This window comes from Argentina silus, assembly GCF_951799395.1.
Source record: "Argentina silus genome assembly, chromosome: Y".
Classification (NCBI taxonomy): Eukaryota; Metazoa; Chordata; class Actinopteri; order Argentiniformes; family Argentinidae; genus Argentina; species Argentina silus.
In genome coordinates this window covers 11,279,979-11,304,566 of record NC_139654.1, presented here as the reverse complement: position 1 = coordinate 11,304,566, position 24,588 = coordinate 11,279,979, and the positions used below count along the sequence as shown (strand labels likewise).

The window sequence follows — 24,588 nt, the reverse complement described above, 5'->3', positions numbered from 1 at the left end:
TGGCTAAAAACCTTTATGTTCGCCTTTGCCAATTCTAAGGTAAAGAAAACTAAATTGCTGCTAATAATTTCTTTGTCTTTTATGCTTTTTTTTATTATTATTTTTTTTATGCTCTTTAAACTAAATTGCTGCTAATGATTGCACTCTGACCCTAAAATGCACTGTGACTTTTTAAATATCTTTTATGCTTTTTATTATTATTTTATGTAAAGCACTCTGAATTGCCTCTGTGTATGAAATGTGCTATATAATAAACCAACTCATGTAGGAGGCCCTCTAATGAAGAAGGCACTTGGACCAGTTCACTGGGTAATATTCTCTCAAGTCAAATAAAGTTAAATAAATGGTACAATACATTCCTGTGGGAAAAAAACCCTCAATCATTTAGCTTGAAAGGTTTTTTTTTTTTAATGACAATGGTAGCACAAGAATTCTCAAGAGCCTTTGCAGCTTATTAAATTGTGCATTGTACACACACACTTTCACTTTTACAGGAAAAAATTGAGGCCATCAACCAAGCCCTTGTGAATGAGTATGAAGTCAGAAGGAAAATGTTGCTGAAACGTCTTGATGTGACAATTCAGTCCTTTGGTTGGTCTGACAAAGCCAAGGTGACATTAAACTGTCATTGTCAGTTTGTTACTATAAATCAAGTTGTAGTTATGTATATTTTATTCATGAAATGCTTTTCTTCTGTAAAATAATGAGATGTACTGATGTTTTTCTATTGTAACACAGAAACATGCTGAAAAGCTGTCCAAAGTATATCGGCCCCTGCGCTCAGCCCTTGCCACAAAGAGCAATGTCTCTGTGGCTCACCTCTTTGCTGCGCGTGAGGACGTGTCCAAGATTCTGTGCACAAGCAGCGGCAGGATAAGGAAGAAGACAGCTTGTGCCATCAACAAGGTCCGGGCAGATCTGTACTTCAGCACTTGCTAACTAAAACCTTTGTCATCGCTGTCACGTCTTGTCACACTCAATTATCTCTCACTCAATTATACCACCCCCTCCTTTCCTCCCTCTTTGTACATACAGTGCACTGCGTAAGTCATGGGACAGTGAAGCTGTGGGGGGACATGCAGCGTTCGGCCTGTAGAGGGAGCTACAGGACCGTGGCCGGGGTTGTGTCGGCGAGACTTTTGTTGCACACCTGCTGCGAATTAAGTCTCGTCGGCGAATGTTTAAGATATGTGTGCTTCTGCCATTTCAGTAGGGGAGCTAAGCTGGAAACGGCGAGACGGGCGAGGAGAGCTGGGAACGGCGAAAAGAGAGAGAGAGACGTTTCGACGAGGCTGGAAAGCCAAACAGTTACGACCAGTTGATGTATGAATAAACGGGAGAGTTTCCCTTACCAAGACACTGCGTCTGCCTCTGTGTATAATCGGACATTGTTACATTGGCGCCCAACGTGGGGCACAGAATAAAGGCAAGATGGAGACGCTAACAGCGGCAATATCGAGGATAATGCTCGTCCTCGAGCAACAGACGGCCCTGCAGCAGACCCAGCAGGCGACGCTGGAGGAGCTGACGGCGGCGAGGGTCGCGGACAGGGCCCTCCTCCAGGACTTCACCAGGGCCGGCGGGCCGGCGCCGGGGACCGGAGCGGCACCAGGTCCCCCCAAGGTCCAGCTGCAGAAGATGGGGGACCTGGACGACCCAGAGGCGTTCCTCGCGGTGTTCGAGGGGACGGCGAGGATATCGGGGTGGCCGGACCGAGAGTGGGCCTACCATCTGCTGCCCCTCCTGTCAGGGGAGGCGCAACTCGCGGCCCACAGTTTGCCGGCGGCCGCCCAACGGGATTACCCGTCCCTGGCCCGGGCGATTCGGGACCGCCTGGGCCTGACACCGGAGGAACACCGGCGCCGGTTTCGGGCCATGACAATGGAGGAGGGGTGCCGGCCCTTCGCCTTCGCCCAGCGGCTGGGGGACAGCGCATGGCGGTGGCTGGACCCCGAGAACAACTCGGCGGTGGAGGTCGGGAACCGGGTGGTAATGGAGCAGTTCCTGGCGGGGCTCCCGGCCCGCACCGCCGCCTGGGTCCAGTACCACCGCCCCCAGGACCTCAAGACCGCCGTGGGACTGGCCGAGGACCATCTCTCCCTCCCACCGCGGGGGCCACAACGACCAACCCCGGCCCCGCGGCAAGGGGGGGGGGGCCAACGCCCAGGAGGAACCGGGGGAGCAGAAGGAGAGAGGCCGGCGCCCGCCCCGAGGACGAGATGGCAGGGGCCCACCTATCCGGAACCGACCCCAGCCCCACAGGGAGCACCTCGAGCGACAGGGGGGGTGTGTTGGCGGTGCGGACGGCCGGGCCACGTGCAGGCCGAGTGTCGGGCGATGGACATGGGACAGGTCGTCCGCATCGGTGACATACCGGGCCCTCCCCCCGGACCAGGAGCGGCGTATCGTATTCCGGTAAGGATACAACATGATACGCACCAGGCATTCTTGGATTCGGGCTGCATGCAGTCCATGATCCAGGAGCGCCTGTTTCGGCCGGGGGCATTGTTGAAGGCATCGAGGGTGCGGGTGAGGTGTGTGCATGGGGACATTCACGAATATCCGGTGGTCGCTATCGAAATTCATTTTGAGGGGAAAAACCATAGTGTACAAGCGGCGGTTAGCCCACGCCTCACGCATCCCCTGATTCTAGGTGTGGATTGGGAGGGGTTTCCTCAAGCGGTAAAGAGGGCTACCGGGATGCGTGCACGACAGCTAGGGAGGTGTGTGGCGTGTAATGTGCTCTGTGCCGAGGCGGCGCCTCGCGACACTGCCGGGGAGCCGGAGCCGGCGGGGGCGCCTCACCCCGAGACTTCCCCGCCGAACTATCCGCTGCTAGGCGACTTCCCCCTCGAGCAGTCTCGTGACGAGACCCTAAGATCAGCCTTTGACCAAGTGATAGCAATTGATGGTACTTTGATACGGCCAGACACGGTGCGCGCCCACCCCTATTTTGCGATTATCAGCGACAGGTTATATCGAGTAAGTCGTGACTCACATAGTCAGGAGGAAGTAACCCAGTTGCTGGTTCCCCGCAGCCGCGAAATGGTCTTCCAGGCGGCTCATTTCAACCCCATGGCGGGCCATCTAGGGTATGACAAAACACTGCACCGTATAATGGCTCGATTTTATTGGCCGGGGATTCGGGCAGAGGTGCGTAGGTGGTGCGCTTCCTGTCGGGAATGTCAGTTAGTAAATCCCCCGGCCATTCCACGGGCCCCCTTGCAGCCCTTACCATTGGTCGAGAACCCGTTCGACCGCATTGCGATGGATATTATCGGGCCATTTGACCGGAGCACACAGGGTTATCGATTTGTGTTGGTCTTGATAGATTACGCCACCCGATACCCCGAGGCAATACCTCTGCGCAATATCTCTGCCAGGAGTGTAGCGCAAGCATTGTTTCAAGTCATCTCCCGCGTGGGAATCCCGAAAGAGATTCTCACCGATCAGGGCACTAATTTTATGTCACGCACCCTCAAGGAACTGTATGGCTTGTTGAACATCAAGGCGATTCGAACCAGTGTTTACCACCCGGCCACTGACGGCCTTTGTGAGCGGTTCAATCGGACCTTGAAGTCAATGATCCGGAAGTTTGTCCACGAGGATAGTTGGAATTGGCATAAATGGCTAGATCCCCTGTTGTTTGCGGTGCGGGAAGTTCCCCAAGCTTCCACCGGGTTTTCCCCGTTTGAATTACTCTACGGGCGTAAGCCCCGGGGTGTCCTAGACCTGCTTAAAGAAAATTGGGAGGAAGGGTCTAGCGACAGTAAGAGCGAGATCCAGTACGTCCTCGACTTGCGCACCACGCCCTAGGGGCTATCTCACGTGAGCATTTGCTGCAAGCCCAGGAGCGTCAGAAACGCCTGTATGACAGGGGGACTACCCTACGAGAGTTTACACCGGGAGACAAGGTGCTCGTACTGTTACCCACCTCCAGCACGAAATTACTCGCGAAGTGGCAAGGGCCGTTTGTGGTCACACGTCGCATGGGGGACGTGGATTATGAGGTTGTACGCTCGGACCGGGGGGATAGCTTGCAGGTGTATCACGTCAATCTCCTAAAAAAATGGAACGACGTGGTCACGGTTGCTCTGGCTACGGTAATTCCGGAGAGAGAGGAGTTCGGTCCGGAAGTTCCAAAATCGAAAGTTAGCACTCCGGTCGATATTGATAACCACCTCTCTGCTAGCCAGGCCGCGGACGTTGCAGATTTGCAGCTTAAGTTCGCTGACGTGTTCTCTCCCCTGCCCGGTCGGACTACGCTCATCGACCACCATATAGAAACGCAGCCGGGTTTAACGGTGCGCACGCGTCCCTATAGGTTGCCGGTGCACAAACGAAACGTTGTGTGCACGGAGTTGGAAGCCATGCTGGAGCTGGGTGTGGTCGAGGAGTCCCGCAGTGATTGGTGTAGCCCCATCGTGCTTGTCAACAAGCCAGATGGGGCTATACGGTTCTGTGTGGATTATAGACGGGTTAATGCGGTCTCCAAGTTCGATGCATATCCGATGCCCCGGGTCGACGAGCTCTTGGACCGGCTTGGTACGGCCAGGTACTTCACGACATTGGATTGCACGAAGGGATACTGGCAGATTCCACTCTCGCCGGTGTCCCGGGAGAAAACGGCATTCTCCACTCCGCTCGGGTTATTCCAGTTCACCGTGCTCCCTTTCGGGTTGTTCGGAGCCCCAGCCACTTTTCAGCGCCTCATGGACCGTATTCTGCGGCCGCACGCCGCCTATGCTGCGGCCTACCTAGATGACATTGTCATTCACAGTGACACCTGGCCGCAGCATGTGCGGAGTGTGGCTGCTGTTCTGCGGTCCCTGAGGCAGGCGGGGCTGACGGCCAACCCGAAAAAGTGCGTGATCGGGCGGAGGGAGATCCGGTATCTGGGGTACCACTTGGGACGGGGGGAGGTGCGACCGCAGATTGAAAAGACTGCGGCCATCGCCGCCTCTCCCTGGCCCAAGACAAAGAAGGAGGTGAGGGCCTTCCTGGGGCTGGCGGGATATTACCGCCAGTTCGTACCAGGGTTTTCAGAGCTGGCCAGTCCCTTGACGGACCTCACCCGGAAGGGTGCCCCGGATCCGGTCCAATGGTCGGGCCAGTGCCAGGGGTCGTTCGAGGCCCTTAAGGGGGCTCTTTGTGGAGAAACGGTCCTGTATGCGCCTGATTTTAACCTCCCTTTCTCCCTACAGACGGACGCGTCGGATAGAGGGCTGGGAGCAGTGCTGACCCAGCGCGTGGAGGGGGCCGACCGGCCGGTGCTGTACCTGAGCCGCAAGCTGTCGGAGAGGGAGGGCCGGTACAGCACCGTGGAGAAGGAGTGCCTGGCCATCAAGTGGGCGGTCGGCACCCTCCGCTACTACCTGCTGGGTCGCGCCTTCACCCTCTACTCCGACCATGCCCCCCTCCAGTGGCTCCACCGCATGAAGGATGTAAACGCGAGGATCACCCGGTGGTACCTCGCGTTGCAGCCCTTCAACTTTTCCGTCGTGCACAGACCGGGGGCGCAGATGGTCGTGGCAGACTTCCTCTCCCGTGCAGGGGGGGGGGGAGTAGGTCGTCGGCCGTCGGGTCCCCGGCCTGTGTCGGGCGGTGGGGGTATGTGGGGGGACATGCAGCGTTCGGCCTGTAGAGGGAGCTACAGGACCGTGGCCGGGGTTGTGTCGGCGAGACTTTTGTTGCACACCTGCTGCGAATTAAGTCTCGTCGGCGAATGTTTAAGATATGTGTGCTTCTGCCATTTCAGTAGGGGAGCCAAGCTGGAAACGGCGAGACGGGCGAGGAGAGCTGGGAACGGCGAAAAGAGAGAGAGAGACGTTTCGACGAGGCTGGAAAGCCAAACAGTTACGACCAGTTGATGTATGAATAAACGGGAGAGTTTCCCTTACCAAGACACTGCGTCTGCCTCTGTGTATAATCGGACATTGTTACAGAAGCATTTTTTCTTCTTTCGGCTCTACACTCCAAAAGTTTGGATTTGATGGTATTTGTGTGCATATTGGTTTCGCCATTCTAAAATTACACCACTTTTTAATGCATAGTCTCCCTTTTTCAGGGTACCCGGAAGTAATGGAACAGATTTATCAAATGTCCAAAATAAGCTTGAGCTGACAAGATGTTTCTGTACACTTCAGAATACATTCTGCTGCTGCCGTCAGCAGTTACAATCATCAATTCGAAAACGAAACTTGTGGGCCTGCAAAGTCTTATTTTGGTCGTGGAAAAGGTTTAAAGATGTTTTGATAGATAGATAGATTTTTAGATTTCATGTAATTTGATGTAACCAGATTTGCTGGGTAGTTGAAAAAAAGTGAGTCTTATTATGGTAGCGGATAAAGTTAGAGATGGTTTGGTTGAATGTTCGATAGATAGATGGGAGCCTGGGGTAACTCAGTGGATTGAGTGGTAGAGTTGGTTTCCTCAATAGGTGTCAGAAAGCTTTTATCAGGGTTGATGAAGATTTTCTGGGAAGAGGTTGGTTGATTGGATGGATGGACAGATGAGGGAGGGGAGGTATAGAAAGATCAAAAACAATTAAGAGGTTAATCAGTATAGGTTATACAGAGTGAAGCAGTAGTGACCAGTGAAAGGATGATGGCTAGGTAGTTGAAAGAGAGAGAGAGAGAGAATGAGCCGTGGGTAGAGGGTTGGTTGAATTGGTTGGTTAACACTAGAACCTCCGACTCCAGAATGACGTCAGGGGACGTCCATTGTTTGCTGTTAGTGTTTTCAGTGTAATCATTGAATTCGATCAATACCATGCAAATCTAATGCACTGGTTGTGTTAAGTCAGGACTTGAGAATCATTAGAATACCACATTTTGTATTTTAAAGAGCTACATATTGACATTAGAAGTTGTCAATTTCTGCCTTTGCCCAGGAAAGGCTCTGATTTTCATCACCATATTCTCAGACACTCGCGTATATAATACGGCTTTTCCCAGGTATGGAAAGCCATATTATAACTGTAGGTTTCGATGGACAATACTGAGCGCATTAACTGTTTTTCAGACACACACAGCCTACACGCACACACACAGTATCCACATCATTACTCATTGACTGCTCGCTTTCGGTATTCGCCCGTGTTATCAACAGTTTATCACTGGCCTTTACGCACGCACACACACACACACACACACACACACACACATGCATTGAAAACAAGGTCTAAATAGACAAAGAGAAAAACTTTTAAACATTTTAACTAGCAAGGTTTTTTTTACATGATCTTTATTGGTTGAATCTTTCCCTTATCAGATGCATACCTGACCCTGATTTGGCTCTAGAACTTTTCTCATCTGTATTTATATCTTATTTATATGCCTCCTTTTTAAATGCCTTAGAATTAAGAAGAACTAATAGAACTAATCCTAGGTATTCACTTTTTGTTGAGAAACCAGGCCTAAGCTAGAAAAACTGACTCAGTAGCTGATTGGCAGCTTTTCAGACAACTGACAAATAGATGCACCTCATCAATTAGCTTGATTAGCTTTCTTAAGTGCTGTCTCGGATTTTGAAGCGTGAAAATTCCTCTTCTTACCTACCTAAGGAAGTTTTGTCAGACCTAAATTGCCTCATTACAGAGAAAATGTAGATAAGTAATGCCTTTAATCAGCATTTTATCCCGGCAGGCTTTTTATTTGAGAGAAACGGCGGTTTGGCTGACCCTGGTCAGACGGTCGACTGCGCTTCCATCTCCCAGCCCCCAGTTGGCTCGGTGGGAGATCAGTCAACTACTAGCGAATCTTTGTTTTTATTTCAACAATTTTCTACTTGTGATGTAGTAGATGCCCTGCTTAAAATTGACAAATCCATTGGGGCTGATCTGCTTGATCCAGGCCGATTGCATCTTTCGGCCCCCCTAATGAGTCATTGACACATTTTTAATCTGACTGTTATCTCAGGTACTATCCCCAAGGTTTGGAAGGCAGCCCATGTGCTCCCTCTCCATAAAGGTGGTGACCCCTCCGACCTAGACAACTACCGCCCAATATCCAAGCTATCTTGCCTTCCCAAACTATTGAAGTCCCTGGTCAACTTCCAGCTAAGAACCTTTTTATCTTCTCATTCCATTCTAAATGTGCACCAATCTGACTTTAGACCTGATCATAACACAGTCTTGGCTGCTACACTTGTTGTAGATGATGTGTTAAATTGCCTAGATAAAAAAAACTAAAACATTGTGCTGCCTTATTCATAGATTTCTCCAAGGCATTTGATATGGTCGACCATTACCTACTCATTCAGAGGTTGTCTGAAATGGGCCTGAATAAGGCTTCATGTAGCTGGTTTGAAAATTATTTAACAAACAGAACGCAGTGTGTCTTAACTGATGTTAAATCAGGTTTTCTGGACATAACAAAGGGTGTCTCACAAGGAATGATTTTTGGTTCGGTTCTTTTTACTATTTACATTAACAATATTGGATTATCTGGAAATAATTGTAACCTGCATTTATATGCCGATGACACTGTTGTATATGCTATTGCCCACACGATTGGCGAAACTCTTTCTGAGCTACAGTCTGCATTTTCTGTCCTTTTTTTCCAGAAGTATGTTACTTTCCAAATCACAGAAAAATGTATCTGATTTATGCATATGTGCTTTGGGTGGTGCCTCCATTGAGCGTGTCCCCCGCTTATAAATACCTGGGCATTTGGTTTCACAAAAACTTGACATTTCGAAAACATATGGAGGTTTAAGGTGGGCTTCTTTTTAGAGGAATAGATCTTGCCTGTCCCTAAACAGCAGAAAGCAGATTGTGATTGATTGATTATGGTGACATCATCTTTTGACATAAAATCTCTTTTACAAGGGAGGGACCTGGCCAAGAAGGCAGCAAAATTACACGTTAATTACTTGACAATAATATACAATACATACAATATGATATAATACAAAGTAAAAGCTACTATCCACGCATCAACGGAAAAGATTGTGTGCATATATACAAATACTGTGTAACACATGCAGACAAGTAGGCATCAAGACATGACAAATTGTTATGCATTGCAGCAGGAGCAGTTTGTGGTAAAGAGATCTGTTAGCTTTTGTTTAAAACTGGTTAGGGAGATGAGGGAGTCGAGATTAAGTCTGGCCTGCAGGTCATTCCAAGACCAAGGGCTGTAATAAAATAGACGCCTTTTTCCAGCCTCAGTCCGCACAGGTGGCACCTTTTTAAGCGTAGCCAATTATTAGATCTAAGATTGTAGGTGTTTTGTACGAATACGAACTTAGAGCTTATGTACGTGGGTAACCTGCCTCGAATGGCCTTATACATTAAAATATACCAGTGCTGCATCCTACGCATAGCAAGTGAAGACCATCCGACCAGATTGTACAATGTGCAGTGATGAATCCTGTAGCCTGAATTTGAAATATCTCAAAGCAGCATGATGAAGTGGGTCTAGTTTGGACAAAGTAGTGGGACAAGCAAGTCTGTAAATGGTGTCACCATAGTCTAGCTGAGACAGGAATAGGCCTGTAACCAGTCGTTTACGAGAAGATGGTGAGAAACATGACTTTAATCTATATATAAAAAAAAAAAAAAAACAGTGTGAACTTGAGTTTCTTAGTTAGAGCTCCAATATGACGTTTAAAACTAAGATTTTTGTCCAACCAAATGCCCATATATTTATATGTATCAACAAACTCAATACCAACACTTTCAAGGGTGTTAATAGAAAGGGAAGGAACCTTGGTATTACTAGCTGCAAATGTCATTGCCTTAGTTTTGTTTGTTTAAAAGTAGTTTCAAGACGATGAGGGCATGCTGCAATGAGTTAAAGTCAGACTGCAAATTAGCAGCTGCAGTCTCAAAAGAAGGAGCAGAGGAATACAGGACTGTGTCATCAGCATACAGATGGTACAATGAATGTTTCATTTCGTCACAAATGTTATTGATATCAATTAGAAAGAGCAGAGGCCCTAAAATAGATCCTTGGGGAACTCCCTTTTTCAGAACAACAGGATCAGATATAACATTACCATGCCTGACACATTGCATGCGGTCAGTTAGATAGCTCTGAAACCAACTGGCCATTTTACAACCAATACCAGCCTTCACCAGAGTGTTAATTAACATGTGATGATCAACTGTATCAAATGCCTTGGTTAGGTCTACAAACATAGCAACACAGAATGATTTCTTATCAATAGCAGCCTTTATGTCATCTAGGACTTTCAAACGAGCAGTCATAGTGCTGTGCCTAGATTTGAATCCAGATTGCATAGGATTTAGGATATTGTGTGAATCTAGGAATAATTTCAGCTGGTCAGACACTAAGGACTCCAAGATCTTTGCTAAAGCAGAGAGATTTGAAATTGGTCTATAATTATTCAATTCAGTTGGGTCACCAGCTTTCAGTAATGGCGTGACATAGGCTTGTTTCAATAAGACTGGCACTTTGTGAGTGAAAATTGAAAGATTAAAAATGTGGGTGACTGGTTTGGCTACGATCAATGCCGCAGTTTTTAATAAAAATGGGTCAATGCCATCAGGCCCAGCGGCTTCTCTGGGTCAATTGTTTGCAGGGCATGCAAAGCTTCAGAAACCGAAAAAGGTGTACAGTCAAAGGGGATGACAGGGTAGGGCTAGCTGGCACTTGCCTGTAAACTGTATTTTTACCTCGTTGAGAATCATGACTTATTCAAATATGACCCGCCTTTTTAAACTGAGCATTGAAAGTATTTAACAGATCCCTTTTGTCGGAAATAAAAGTATCACTGACTTTCAGTTTTTGTGGAAAACTGGAAACCTTCTTATTCTATAGGACTTTGATTGTTTTCCAGAACTTAGAATGGTCATTTAGACTCTGTGCTTAATGTCAAATAGTATTCTGCTTCAGATTTTTTGATAAGAGATGTACATTTATTTCTGAGGGATCAAAAGAGCAGCCAGTCATCAGCAGCATGTGACTTCCTGGCTAGGGACCATTGTCTATTTTGAGCATGAATGATGTCAGTGATTTCCAGCAGAACCAGACAGCAGAGGAACAGATCAACAGGTAGGCCCAGGGATAAGCCCCAATCCCAAAATGTTTGAACAAATTCAAGGATACGCCGTGCAAGCTTACGATGCAAATAATTGAGACTTGAAGGTTCTCATTGAACGCTGATTGATACTTTTAGGGTTCTATGGAGTGCCGACTACGGTCGACTAGACGTTGAAGGTTGCATTATCAAAGTAATCCAGCTAAATCTCAAAAAGTAGTTTTTTTTTTTACTAGAATGGTTTACTTAAAACAAATATAAAATATCCAATGTGCGCAGAAGTAGTCATTGACGAAAAAACTAACACAGACAGACAAACCAATGTGCTGCCATCTTGGAACCTGACAATACCTATACAATTATCTATCAAAATACAGCAGCCATTACTCTTAAACCTTTAGATGCCATCTACCATAGCACCCTTCGCTTTAATCATAGGTGATAGTTTTAACACTCATCATTGCATACTTTAACAAGGTACAGCCAACCTTTTGATAAAGTCCCGTAGAGCTCTTCATTACTCCCTTTTTGTGTATAAAGCCCTACTGCATAAACTCCCGGCTTACCTAACCTCATTATTGAAATTCAAGAACATAAGTTACCCAACTCGTTCTCAGAGTTGGTTTAGTCTGTCGCCGAGGGCGAGATTAGTATGGCCTTTTCCCGGCCTAAACACCATTCCCAACGTTACCCAGTTAAGCACAGTAGGAATGGCCTATGGAGGAGAAGTGTCCTTCCTTGATTTGATCTATGAAATGACCCAGTTTGATGTGTAACTGATTGATGACAAGTTGAATCAAAAGTGTATAAACACTAATTGATGACAAGTTGATTCAAAAGTGTGTAACCGATTAATAATAAGTTGAGTCAAATATATATAATTGGTTAATGATAAATGAGTTCAAATATGTGCAAAAGGCAAAACTTAACAAAAGAAATTATAAAGGTAGTGTATGACTCCGGGTCAACATATCTGGTTGGACCTCGTAGTGATAACGGTTTAACTGATACTGAAGTAGGCAACCAAATGTATTAATGTTTGACTGTATAATTCCTACTCAGAGATGATTGCTGAAGTAAGCCATCATACTAATGTTTTACTGTATAATTCATGTGTGCTAATGATAATTGTATACCATATGTACTAAATGTTAACTTTGAGAAAGGCCTAGATTATTATGTTACGAAAATAGAATAGAATTGCAGAAGTCCACAATAAGAAGTGGCCTTGAGTCCAGTTTGAGCAGGAGAGTGAGTATGTCTAGTAGACATAACAACAGGTGCCCTTAGGCCCATGACTAAGCATGAATGCGAATTCAGGGTGATGTAATGAATTAGATAGAATTCTATGCTGGACTGAGAACTAGATCGAATTCAATGCCTGACGTAATGAATTAGATCGAATTCTATGCTTGACTGAGAACTAGATCGAATTCAATGCCTGACGTAATGAATTAGATAAGAAAGGGTGGGGGTAAAGGAAAGCCCCATTGCAAACTATAAAAAGAGCTCCCTGGAGCAGTACAACGGACTTTCCCCGCTGCGGAGCGTAACACCTGAAGGACCGGAGCAGGACTGAGTGTGTTGAAAACCAAATACTCTAGCAGATTCTCCTTGTCCGGAGCTCACACTCCGATTGAATTCTGACTGTCGGCCTCGCCACACTAGTACAACGGAGGACCTTGGCGGACCTTTGTTTATATAACAACAGCTCTGGCGGATAGATGTACCAGCTACGCTCTGATCAAGTGACACTGGGCCTTCTCTAAATTTCACAGGCAGAGTAGGGACAGACTGATTTTTTCAGACTTCTAATTTTTATCATTTTTTGAATACTAGCACTTTACCATATAATCACTCTGCCTGTAATGCTGTAATGTTTTAAGCCATCATTAAACAATTTAACCTGCATTTAAAGGAACAGTTTTCTCAATTTGAATTCTACATTTGTTTTTGTTATTTTTTTTTTAAAATATTTTTTATTATTATTATTTTTTTTTTATATTTATATTTTTAGTCATTCCATCCCTCATAAGCCTTTTACCTCCTCCTGGTAACATTAAATATTATAGATTGCTGTGCATAATACATCTTAGGATCTGAAGGGTTATATCTGACCTCTTATTACCTCCTTTGGGTAAATTATCCTTACCGATAAACCCTTTATCCGCAACCACACCAACTGGCACTCATATCAGATTAGAGCGGTCGTTAACCATAGAGACTACCCACTTCGGTGTACAGTTTTTAGGTTTGGGGAGATTTTTCAGTTCAGCTGAGGTGGGTAGAGGAAGATATGGGAGGAACTATGGGATGTAGACCGTTAACAGCGGAGTGAATCTAATCGACACCAACCTACATAGGACCAGTCAGCATCTGACAGGGTAAGACCCCTCAGGCTGAGGATCCATAACCAGTTATCTGAGGGTTGGTCGGGGGTTCTGTACTGAGCCTAAATTCCCGGGAGACAAGTCTTGAGGTTCCTCGGGTCTCCACCGAATTGAGTAAATCCGCTTTTCGTTATGCTGCACCTCACTGCTGGAACAGTCTACAAAAAACATTAGTTTGTTGTTCTGGTGCCGCTCGGGCAATTTAGGGTGTTGATTGAGGATCTCTTTGGTGAAGGATGTGATTGTTTCTCTTAATATATTGTGGTTGTATATGATATTGCTTTCTGTATTTAAGTGTGTTGTATTTGTTGTGTGTTTTGTAATTGTATAGACATTGTGGAAAGGGTGCACCTCCAAAAGATGCCTTGGTCTCAGTGTTTTCCCCTGTATAAATAAAGGTTAAATTAAAAAAAGTATGTCGAAGAACAATAGTTGGATTGTTAGTAAGTTCTAGTGGCAGCTATCCATGCCCAAACCGAGCACGCCCTGCACCGTGTTTCACAGATGAGGTGGTATGCTATAAATCTTGGGCAGATCCTTTTCTCTCCAAACTTTCCTCTTGCAATCACTCTGTACATGATCATATTCATCTTATCTGTCCACAAGACCTTTTTCCAGACCTCTGCAGGCTTTTTAGCTAAGTACTTTTTAGTTAACTATAACCTAAGGAGATAGGACATTGGACCATGTACAGTGGGGGAAATAATTATTTGATCCCCTGATGATTTTGTTGGTTTGCCCGATTACAAAGAAATGAGCGGTCTATAATTTTTATGGTACTTTTATTTTAACAAATAGAGACAGAATATCAACAAAAAAATCCAGAAAAAACACATTATAAAAAGTTATAAATTCATTTGCATTTGATGGAAGGAAATAAGTATTTGATCCCCTACAAACCAGCAAGAATTCTGGCTCATACAGACCGGTTATATGCCCATGAGGCACACAGATTAGTCCTGTCACTTTAGGAAAAGTACTCCTAATCTCTGCTTGTTATGGGTATAAAAGACACCTGTCAATAGAATCAATCTCTTCCATTCCAACCTCTCCACCACCATGGGCAAGACCAAAGAACATTCAAAGGACATCAGGGTAAGAGTTGTAGACCTGCACAAGGCTGGAATGGGCTACAAGACCATCAGCAAGAAGCTTGGTGAGAAGGAGACAACTGTTGGTGCAATTATTAGAAAATGGAAGAAATACAAAATAAGAATCAATCGCCCTCGGCCTGGAGCTCCATGCAAGATCTTGCCTCGGGGGGTAAGGATGATCATGAGAAGGGTGAGGGATCAGCCCAGAACTACACGGGAGGAGCTTGGTAATGATCTCAAGGCAGCTGGGACCACAGTCACCAAGAAAACCATTGGTAACACACTACACCGTAACGGATTGAAATCCTGCAGTGCCCGCAAGGTCCCCTCTGCTCAAGAAGGCACATGTACAGGCCCATCTGAAGTTTGCCAATGAACACCTAAATGATTCAGAGAAGGCTTGGGAGAAGGTGATGTGGTCAGATGAGACCAAAATTGAACTCTTTGGCATAAATTCGACTCTTCGTGTTTGGAGGGAGAGAAATGCTGAATGCTACAATCCCAAGAACACCATCCCCACCGTCAAACACGGAGGTGGAAACATTATGCTTTGGGGTTGTTTCTCTGCTAAGGGTACAGGACGACTTCACTGCATTGAGGGGCCAATGGACGGGGCCATGTACCATAAGATCTTGGACGAGAACCTCCTTCCCTCAGCCAGAGCACTGAGGATGGGTCGTGGATGGGTCTTCCAGCATGACAATGACCCAAAACATACAGCCAAGGCAACAATGGAGTGGCCTAGCTAGTCTCCAGACCTTAATCCTATCGAAAATTTGTGGAGGGAGCTGAAGCTTCGAGTTGCCAAGCAAAAGCCTTGAAACCTTCAGGATTTGGAGAGGATCTGTAAAGAGGAGTGGATCAAAATCCCTCCTGAGATGTGTGCAAACCTGGTGACCAACTATAAGAAACGTCTGACTTCTGTGCTTGCCAGCAAGGGTTTCTCCACCAAGTACTAAGTCATGTTTTGCTTGGGGATCAAATACTTATTTCCTTCGATCAAATGCAAATGAATTTATAACTTTATATAATGTGTTTTTTCTGGACTTCTTTGTTGATATTCTGTCTCTATTTGTTAAAATAAAAGTACCATAAAAATTATAGACCGCTCATTTCTTTGTAATCGGGCAAACTAACAAAATCAGCAGGGGATCAAATAATTATTTCCCCCACTGTATATACCAGCGTGGCTGATGCTTACAAAGCCGTTCCCCTCCCCCACCTAGGTCAATCTGATCACCTCTCATTGTTCCTACTGCCCAAGTACTCAGCACTCATCAAACGGGTGAAACCTACAGTGAGGACAGTCAAGGTCTGGCCAGAGGGAGCTGACTCGGCGCTCCAGCAGCGTTTTGAAAACACTGACTGGAGTGTGTTTGCCACACAGGCCACCCATGACTCCCACACAGACATTGACTCATATGCCTCCTCCGTTCTGGACTACATCAATTCCAACATCAACAGTGTCACCACCCTCAAACGGATTACCACTTTCCCTAATCAGAAGCCATGGATGAACAGTGAGGTCTGACTCCTGCTGAAGGCATGCGACATTGCCTTCAGATCAGGTGATGCTCAGGCCTATAGCTCATCCAGGGCTAACCTGCAGAGGGGCATCAAAAAGGCCAAGCACAACCACAAGCTAAGGATCGAGGATCACTTCAAGAACAACTCTGACCCCCGACGCATGTGGCAAGGCATCCAGGCCATCACAGACTATAAACCCACTAACACCTCCCCCCCCTCCATCGACGCCTCCTTGCCTGATGAACTGAACCACTTCTATGGCCGCTTTGACAGGGACAACAAGGAGGTGGCCATCAAGGCTGTGCTCCCTGCAGATCACCAGCCCCTCACACTTTCCCCAGACGTGTCCTCAGGGCCTGTGCTGTGCAGCTGACTGAGGTTTGGACTGACATATTCAACCTGTCCCTAGCCCAAGCAGCTGTCCCCGCGTGCTTCAAAACCACCTCCATCGTGCCGGTGCCAAAACACTCCACTGCAACGAGCCTTAAAATGACTTCCGCCCAGTTGCACTCACGCCCATCATCATGAAGTGCTTCGAGAGGCTGGTCCTAGCTCAACTCAAGACCTGCTTACCACCCACACTGGACCCCTTCCAATTCACCTACCGTCAGAAGTACAGGAGTACAGAGGATGCCATCTCAACGGCACTTCACTCCGCCCTGTCCCACCTTGACAATAGCAACACCTATGTGAGAATGCTGTTCATTGACTTCAGTTCAGCATTCAACACCATCATCCCCTCCAAACTGATCACCAAACTCAGTGAACTGGGCCTCTGCAACTGGATTCTGGACTTCCTAACCAACAGGCCGCAGTCTGTTAGGCGACATAACCACACCTCCTCAACCCTCACCCTGAACACCGGCGTTCCACAAGGCTGTGAGCCCCCTCCTTTACTCCCTCTTCACCTACGACTGCACACCTGTACATGGCTCAAACACCATTGTTAAGTTTGCAGACGACACAACAGTGATTGGTCTCATCAGCAACAACGATTAGACGGCCTACAGGGAGGAGGTCCAGCACCTAACAGTGTGGTGCACCGACAACAACCTGGCTCTCAACACCAGGAAGACCAAAGAGCTCATTGTGGACTTCAGGAAGTCAAAAGCTGGCACACGCACCCCCATCCTCAACGGGACTGAGGTGGAGCGAGTCACCAGCTTCAAGTTTCTGGGTGTCCACATCTCTGAGGATCTCTCCTGGACCCTCAACACCTCTACCCTGATCAAGAAGGCTCACCAGCGTCTCTTCTTCCTGAGGAGACTAAAGAAGGTCCATCTGTCTCCTCAGATCCTGGTGAACTTCTACCGCTGCACCATCGAGAGCATCCTCACCAACTGTGTCACAGTATGGTATGGCAACTGCTCTGCCTCTGACCGGAAAGCACTGCAGAGGGTGGTGAAAACTGCCCAACGCATCACCGGTTCCTCACTCCCTTCCATTGAGGCTGTCCAGGGCAAGCGATGCTTGTGTAAGGCACGCAGCATCGTCAAGGACATTTCTCACCCCAACCACAGACTGTTCACCCCACTCCCCTCCGGGAGGCGCTACAGGTCTCTCCGCACCCCAACCAGCAGGTTCAGAGGAAGCTTCTTCCCTGTGGCTGTCACCCTACTGAACTCCAACTCTGCACCTAGGTGACAACCTACCAACCCCTACACCCCCCCCCCCGGACAATTGTACTACTTTTACCCTATAGTATTCCTATAAACTGTACTTACTGTATCTTCACTTGTACACACTATATACTACTGTTCTTCTGTACATATCTGTCTATACTGTTCATAATGCACATACCCTTATTTTTTTTTACTAATCTTATAATGCTACTGTTAATACACTGCACATATCTGTGTATACTGTTCATACTGCATTCCATATTTATTCTGCTTATTTACTCTGCTTTAATGTTACTGTTAATACATATATACTGCTTATACTGCACTGCTTATACAGCTCATATGCTGCTTATACTGTTCATACTGCATTCTATATTTATTCTGCTTATAATGTTTCTGTTAATACATATACTGCTTATACTGCACGACTTATACTGCTCATATACTGCACTACTTGTATATATTGTTCACACTGCACTTTTCTGCACTTCTGGTTAGACGCTAACTGCATTTCGTTGTCTCTGTACTCTGCACAATGACAATAATCTTTAATCTAATCTAACCATCCTTCTGGTCTCTGACACATTGACGCCTCCCTCCCAGAGAGTGTTCCTGATCTGTGGGACAGTTGTTTTGGGGGTTTTCTTAATTATGGTGAGCATTCTTCGGTCATCCACTGTGGATGTCTTCCTTGGCCTACCAGCCCGTTTACGATTGCTGAGCTCATCAGTGCTTTTTTTTTTCTTTTTAATGATGTTCTAAACTGTTGATTGTGGCAAGACAAAGGTTTTGACTATGTTTCTGATTAGTTATTTTTCTGATTTTTCAGCGTAATAATGACTTCCTTGACTTTCATTGGCACCTCATTGGTCCTCATGTTGACAGACACCAATAGCAAACTCCAAAGGCAAATGCGAAGCCTAGAATCAATACTAGACATTGACCGCTCTCTTGTGCCTGCACAAATGATGTACACACCTGACCTGCCAAGCCAATTGTCCTATTACTTTTGGGTACCCTAAAATAGGGGGACTATGCATAAAAAGTGTTGTAATTTCTGAATGGTCAAACCAATATGTACACAAATACCATCAAATAAAAGCTGACACTCAGCAGCAAACTTCAGCAGTGTAGAGCCAAAATAAGAAAAAAATGCTTCACTGTCCCATTACTTACACAGGGCACTGTACATTGTCTTGATGAACTGTTGGTAATTTTTTTTCATTATCTTTGACTCGTCGTTGAGCAGATACTAATGGGATGCGTTCCAGACAGAGGTGGGCGACCCACTGAGATCGAGGCGCCGCCACCGGAAATGCCCACCTGGCAGAAGCGCCAGGATGGTCCTCAGGGAGGAGGTGGACAGCACTATGGCGGGGGTGGAAGAGGAGGCGGTAGGGGAGGCTACGACCAGTACTCCCAGGGGGGACGGGGGGGAAGAGGAGGGTATGACATGGGTGGGAGGGGTGGAGGAGGGCGTGGCAGTGGGGCTAAGGTGCAGGGTGGCTGGTTGGATGGTGGTGGAGTTGGTGGTAGCTACAAGGGCCACTACCAGGATGGGGGTGGAGGAAGAGGTGGACACCGAGGAGTTGATGACAACCCCCATCAAGATGGCGGTCGACACCAGGAGAGGGGCGGCCGAGGGGGTCGCGGGGGTAGGGCAAGAGGTGGAAGAGGGGGTCAGACTTTAAACCAAGGAGGACAGTTTGAACAGTTCTTCCAACAAGGAGGCCAGCAGTACAATCAAGCAGGCTTTGGCCAGGGTAGAAACTACACTAGTTGAAAACAAAGTGCAGGCCATTGCAGCAGAGTTCATGCAAGAGTACTTTGAGATATGAATAAAGTGAAAATGCCTTAGATTTTCTAGATGTCAATATACTGCATGATTATCATTTCTTCCCCTAAACAAAGAGTGTGGATCTACTGTTGACCATGAAGCGCTCACTCAGTGGTTTCCAATGTAGAAGAAAGTTCAGGTCATGCATGAGAACATAAACCAACCAGCCTTTTCAGGATTCTCCCCAGGATTTTTTTTAACAGCGTGGCGCTGGATTGTATTATAAAAACCTCACTCGCTTTTATTCAAAATGCACAAAAAGTACAGCTCACACTGAATTTACTGAGGAACATCGTAACGCTTTCAGTTTCGCTTTTAACAACAATGTCGTTGGCGATCAAAGATAGGTATTCTATTATTACTAAATGTGTAGTTGAATTTGCCTTGAAATGTTTACATAGTGACACCGCCAAGTACTCTTACATTCTTTCTTTTTTCCCCCTGCTTTTTGTGGACGACATGGCGAGGTTACAGACTTCCCATAGGGCCTTTTGCATAGAGAGTGCTTTTGTGTGTATCTTGTGTTCCGCTATCTTGCCACATGAACGCTAAAGCCAATGGTTTTGTGCCACAAATTGATAGTTGGGCAAGCTTCTACTTCTGTTTGGACTCTTGACCTTGTTGTGACAGTAATTTAACCTTATTTTGGAGATTATTTGAAGGAGGTGAAACACCTGTTGTATTCGATGATGTACACATCATATGCTGACAACTGTGGAATTCTTGCAATCCATCCTATAGTTTTATTTAATTTGATTACTTGTGTTTTTGTTCTAAACTTAAGTTTACATGAGCTCATTAGAAAAGAGTGGGGGAAAAGCTTGAATATCAGAAGTTATGTTTTTGCTGTTGCAAATAGTTGACTGATATCTCCCTCTGTTACTTATTGTAAAAGATGCCACCTAATGCTGCTTAAAGACAATATTGTGTATATACTTATTTGGCTGTCAGAAACAGACTACCTGGAACGGTGAATGAATGGGAGGTGAGCAATAAAATGTAATTGATTTAACATTACCTGTCATTTTTATTTGTTTATGTCCAACTTATTGAGGTTTTGCAGAAACCTAAGCAATTATGATCACTATTATGTTGAATATTCAGTGGAAACATATTCTAAATGGCAACTAGTGCATACATTAATCCCCCCCCAAAATTACGGGAAATTGCGGGGGAAAAAACGCACTCAGTGGGATATTTATTTATGTCCATCTTTTCAGCCACATTTGAAAGTACTTCCAGGGTCACGGAATTTAAAATACAATCAAAATAAAAGTCCCAAAATAATAAATAAATAAACTGATAAACCTGTTTTTTATTCATGATTTACGAAATAGCTGTCTGAACATCAACAATGATTCATATTTGTGACATTTGTATAAAATGAGTTTTAAAACATGTGGTCAAATAAATTCAGCCAATGCAAATCACTGTATATTATTCTAGGCGCCACTGTAAATGTATTGTATCAAATACTCACATACATATCACTACATATCATGGGGCACTGCATAATAACTTTTGCTGGCCTTTTCCTCCGCCCATACCCGCTATGGAGGGCCTTTCGGTCGGCCGACCCATGTTCCGCCTCCTGGACACTTGCCTCCTGGATGTCGCCCCTTCTTACCCCCTAGATCGGACAGAGAATACCTCCACCGCAGGCTCATGAGAGGGCGTTTTATCAGTGTACGTAGCTACTGCACATCTACCACAGCAAACAAATACATATATTTTTACTATTTTTACTTCTGGAGAATTATTTAAAATTTGTACTTGCAATCAAAGTATTAACTAAATCTAGTTTGTTTGTCGGAATACTTGGCTTATATCACGTGTTGCACTGCGCAATGCATTTCCAGAAAACAAATGGCTATTTGATTACATTTTGACATGCTTTTTTATGTATTGTTTGTTGTATACCTGAACTAGACTCCACACTGTAGCAGCTTCTCCATTGACCTTAGTACAGTGATCACCCTGGGCAGTCAACAGATTCTCCCATCAGACCCACATTATCTTCAGATGCCACAGTGGCCTCCCAACCCGATGGAACAACACAAGAAAGACGATAGGTGAGAAAATGCTTATCGCTTCTATAATACACTTCAATGTGTATACCTTGTTCATAACCTCTTAAACCTCTATGCTTTCTTCCAATGGACAGGAAATACGGCTAACATCATGTCATTCATTGTATTACAGCGAGATGGCTGGGGAAGAATTCCCCAGGTGCCTTGCAGCCAACGAGCCTCTTCCTGACTATCTCAAGGGGGAAGTGCCCTACAACCTGTCTGACACAGCAAAGCCACAGGGTACACCAGAAGACAGAGGCTACCAGGGGCAGAGGCTCATGAGCAAATCCCGCAGTCCAGTGAGGGAAAGAGCCGGGCGAGGAGTAAGAGCCGCCCGCACAGCAGGAGCTGTGCACCAAGCAAAGGCTGTGTGTCAAGCAGACGTTGTGCACGAAGCAAGAGCAGACCAGCAAGGAGTAGGAGTCGCAGTCATGGAAAGAGCCAGGCCCAGTCGGACCACCCAGACTACCCAGACCACAAGAGCGAAAGGAGCCCCAGCCGAAGTAATGGCAGCGGCAGCAGTAATCACTCTACAGGACACAATGATCTGTTACAAGGTCTGAAACGGATGATGAACTGCAAGGACCGAGAGGACCGTCTGCCTGCCATCAAGAATGCCATCCTCACGGTCCAGGTAATGTCTGAGATGATGACACGCAGGAGCTTGCGTTAAATTATTGTGCCACACTTGTTTTTTCATCAGAGCTGCTTTTATTTTGTTTCGTAAACTTTGGTGTTGTAATATTGCAAGTAAACTAGTAAGGCAGTAAGATACAGTGCCCTCCATAAATAAGTATTGGAAAGAGGAAGCATTTAGTCTTCTTTTAGCTCAATGGATTTGAAATCAAACAATTACGATGAGGTTGAAGTCAAGAATCTCAGCTGTAATTCAATGTTGTTTAGCCAAAATCTGTCTAAAATGTTCTTAATTGATGTTACTGCTGATGACAGCAGCCGAATGTATTCTGAAGTGTACAGAAACATCTTGTCTGCTCGAGTACAAGCAAATGCCTCCAAATTCATTGGATGGCGCTTCATCATACAGTAAGACAATGACGCCAAACATACTGCCATAGCAACTAGGGAGTTTTTCAGGGCCAAAAAGTGGACGGTTCTTCACTGACCAAGTTAATCTTCAGATTTAAATCCAATTGAACATGCATTTGATTTACTGGAGAGGGAACTTAAGGCAAACAGACCTCAAAACAAACAACAACTGAAGATTGCTGCAGTACAGACCTGGCAGAGAATCACAAGAGAATATACCCAGAGTCTGGTGGGATCAATAGGTTGCAGACTTCAGGCAGTTATTGCATGCAAAGGATTGTCGACCAAATACAAAAAATATTGTATTTGGACATTATATGATTTTTTCCAATACCCTGAAAATAGGGGGAGCCCTGAAATAGGGGGAGTATGTTTTAAAACATGTTGTACTTTTTAAATGGTGAAACCAATCTGAACAAAAAACAAACAAACATTGAATTAAAGCTGAGAATCTCTACTTTGACCCCATAGTAATTGTTTGATTCCAAATCCAAACTGTTGGAGTATAGAGCTAAAAGAACACAAAATGCTTCCTCTTTCCAATATTTATGGAGGGCACTGTATTAACTACAGACATGGCCTGGATGCTCCAAATAAATTCCACGGTGTCTTCTTTTTGTCTTCTAGGCCAATACCTTGAGCAGGGAAATCAAGCCAAGCAGTTCCCTAGTCAGACTGGATTCAGCCATCAGTCAGGAGGAGGAGAGTGACAGCTTTCTCCTTCCTCACGAGAGAATGGGCAGCAACTTCTCCTGGCTCCAGGGCCCTAGTGAGGATGCTGAACAGAAGAAGGAGGACGAGGAGTCATTCCTCTACGGGAACAAGGAGTACAATGATGCCACCCTGCCTTTTACGTGGTCCAGACCCATTAAACAGCAAGGCTACGCAGAGAATCCCTCGACAGGCCAACCTTGCTATCAAAACCATCCTCTGTATGGAAATCATGGTGCCATCCAGAACCTCCAGGGTCCCCATCACCAGGCCCCATCCAACATGAGGCTTGAACAGAGGGCGCAGCCTGCCACCGTCCCGGACGTGAAGGAGTGCGAGAAGATCAAGAACATGCTGAAGAACATCGGGCTGAATCTGAGGACGGCAGAGATCAGTAAGATGATGGTGAAGCTGCAGGAGCAGAAGAAGGAGGGAAAGCGGCTATTCCCAGCGCTGCAGTCCCCAGCACTCCAGTCCCCTGCACTGCCTCTCGGGGCAGGGCCACGCCAGCACATGAGTCAACACCCTTACGACTGGCACTGGAGTCTTTACACTCCATAATCAAAGGTGAGAATCTATAACACACTGACTCTCGCCGGTAAAACCAAGTGTTGAATGATGGGGGTAAGGTTCGGTTAGGTTCTGTCCCAGACAGGGTTTGTTTTGTGTCTTTTCCCCCGTAATGGTTAATTTTAGGATTTAGGGGAGGGTAAGATGATCAACCTTACCTGGAGCTTATCGTTGCATTCTGTTTGACTTCAGCATATACCACCACATTTATAACCCTGGATTCTCAGTCAGTCTAGAGATGTTATCAAGTAATGTTTTCAACTGTTTTGTATGATTTTTACACATCCTTTCTCCAGCAAAGAAGGAGAAACGGGAAAATAGTGATCCACATGACAGTGGCGATTCTCAACGGACCTCAGACAAACAAAAGGTAACCATGAGTCTCCCTTACAAAGATTAATACCACACAGTACTGGAGGTTATTGCTGTTGATGTCTTCGGGTGTGATGCAATGTAAAGGGGAACATGGTGCATTTTTGAATTGTGTTGAAATTGGATTCCCTAGAGTACAGGGGAGAGAAGTGCCCAAATGAAAAGGAAAGAGGCCCTGGTGACAGAACTGAAGGGATTGCTAAAGGAGGATGGTACAGTTGTTATTACAGTATTCTTTAGTACACTCCCATCTTTCTGTTCTCTAGCATCTCTCTCTCTACCTCATTTCTAATCAATTATTAGTTTGTTTACTTGATTTACTAAATAATACATTTTGTG

General features: G+C 45.8%; 1 protein-coding gene across 1 annotated transcript; it reads left to right on the top strand.

The window, feature by feature from the left end:
- Window positions 1-272: 272 nt before the first annotated feature.
- Window positions 273-19,423, top strand: LOC310824253 (protein FAM98A-like; the record flags this gene model as incomplete). The annotated part of the gene is made up of 4 exons (XM_083697097.1): window positions 273-309; window positions 495-611; window positions 739-906; window positions 18,890-19,423. The coding sequence occupies exons 1-4, from the start codon at window positions 280-282 to the stop codon at window positions 19,421-19,423; spliced, it is 849 nt and encodes a 282-aa protein (XP_083553223.1). The 5' UTR covers window positions 273-279.
- Between the last annotated feature and the right edge of the window lie 5,165 nt (window positions 19,424-24,588).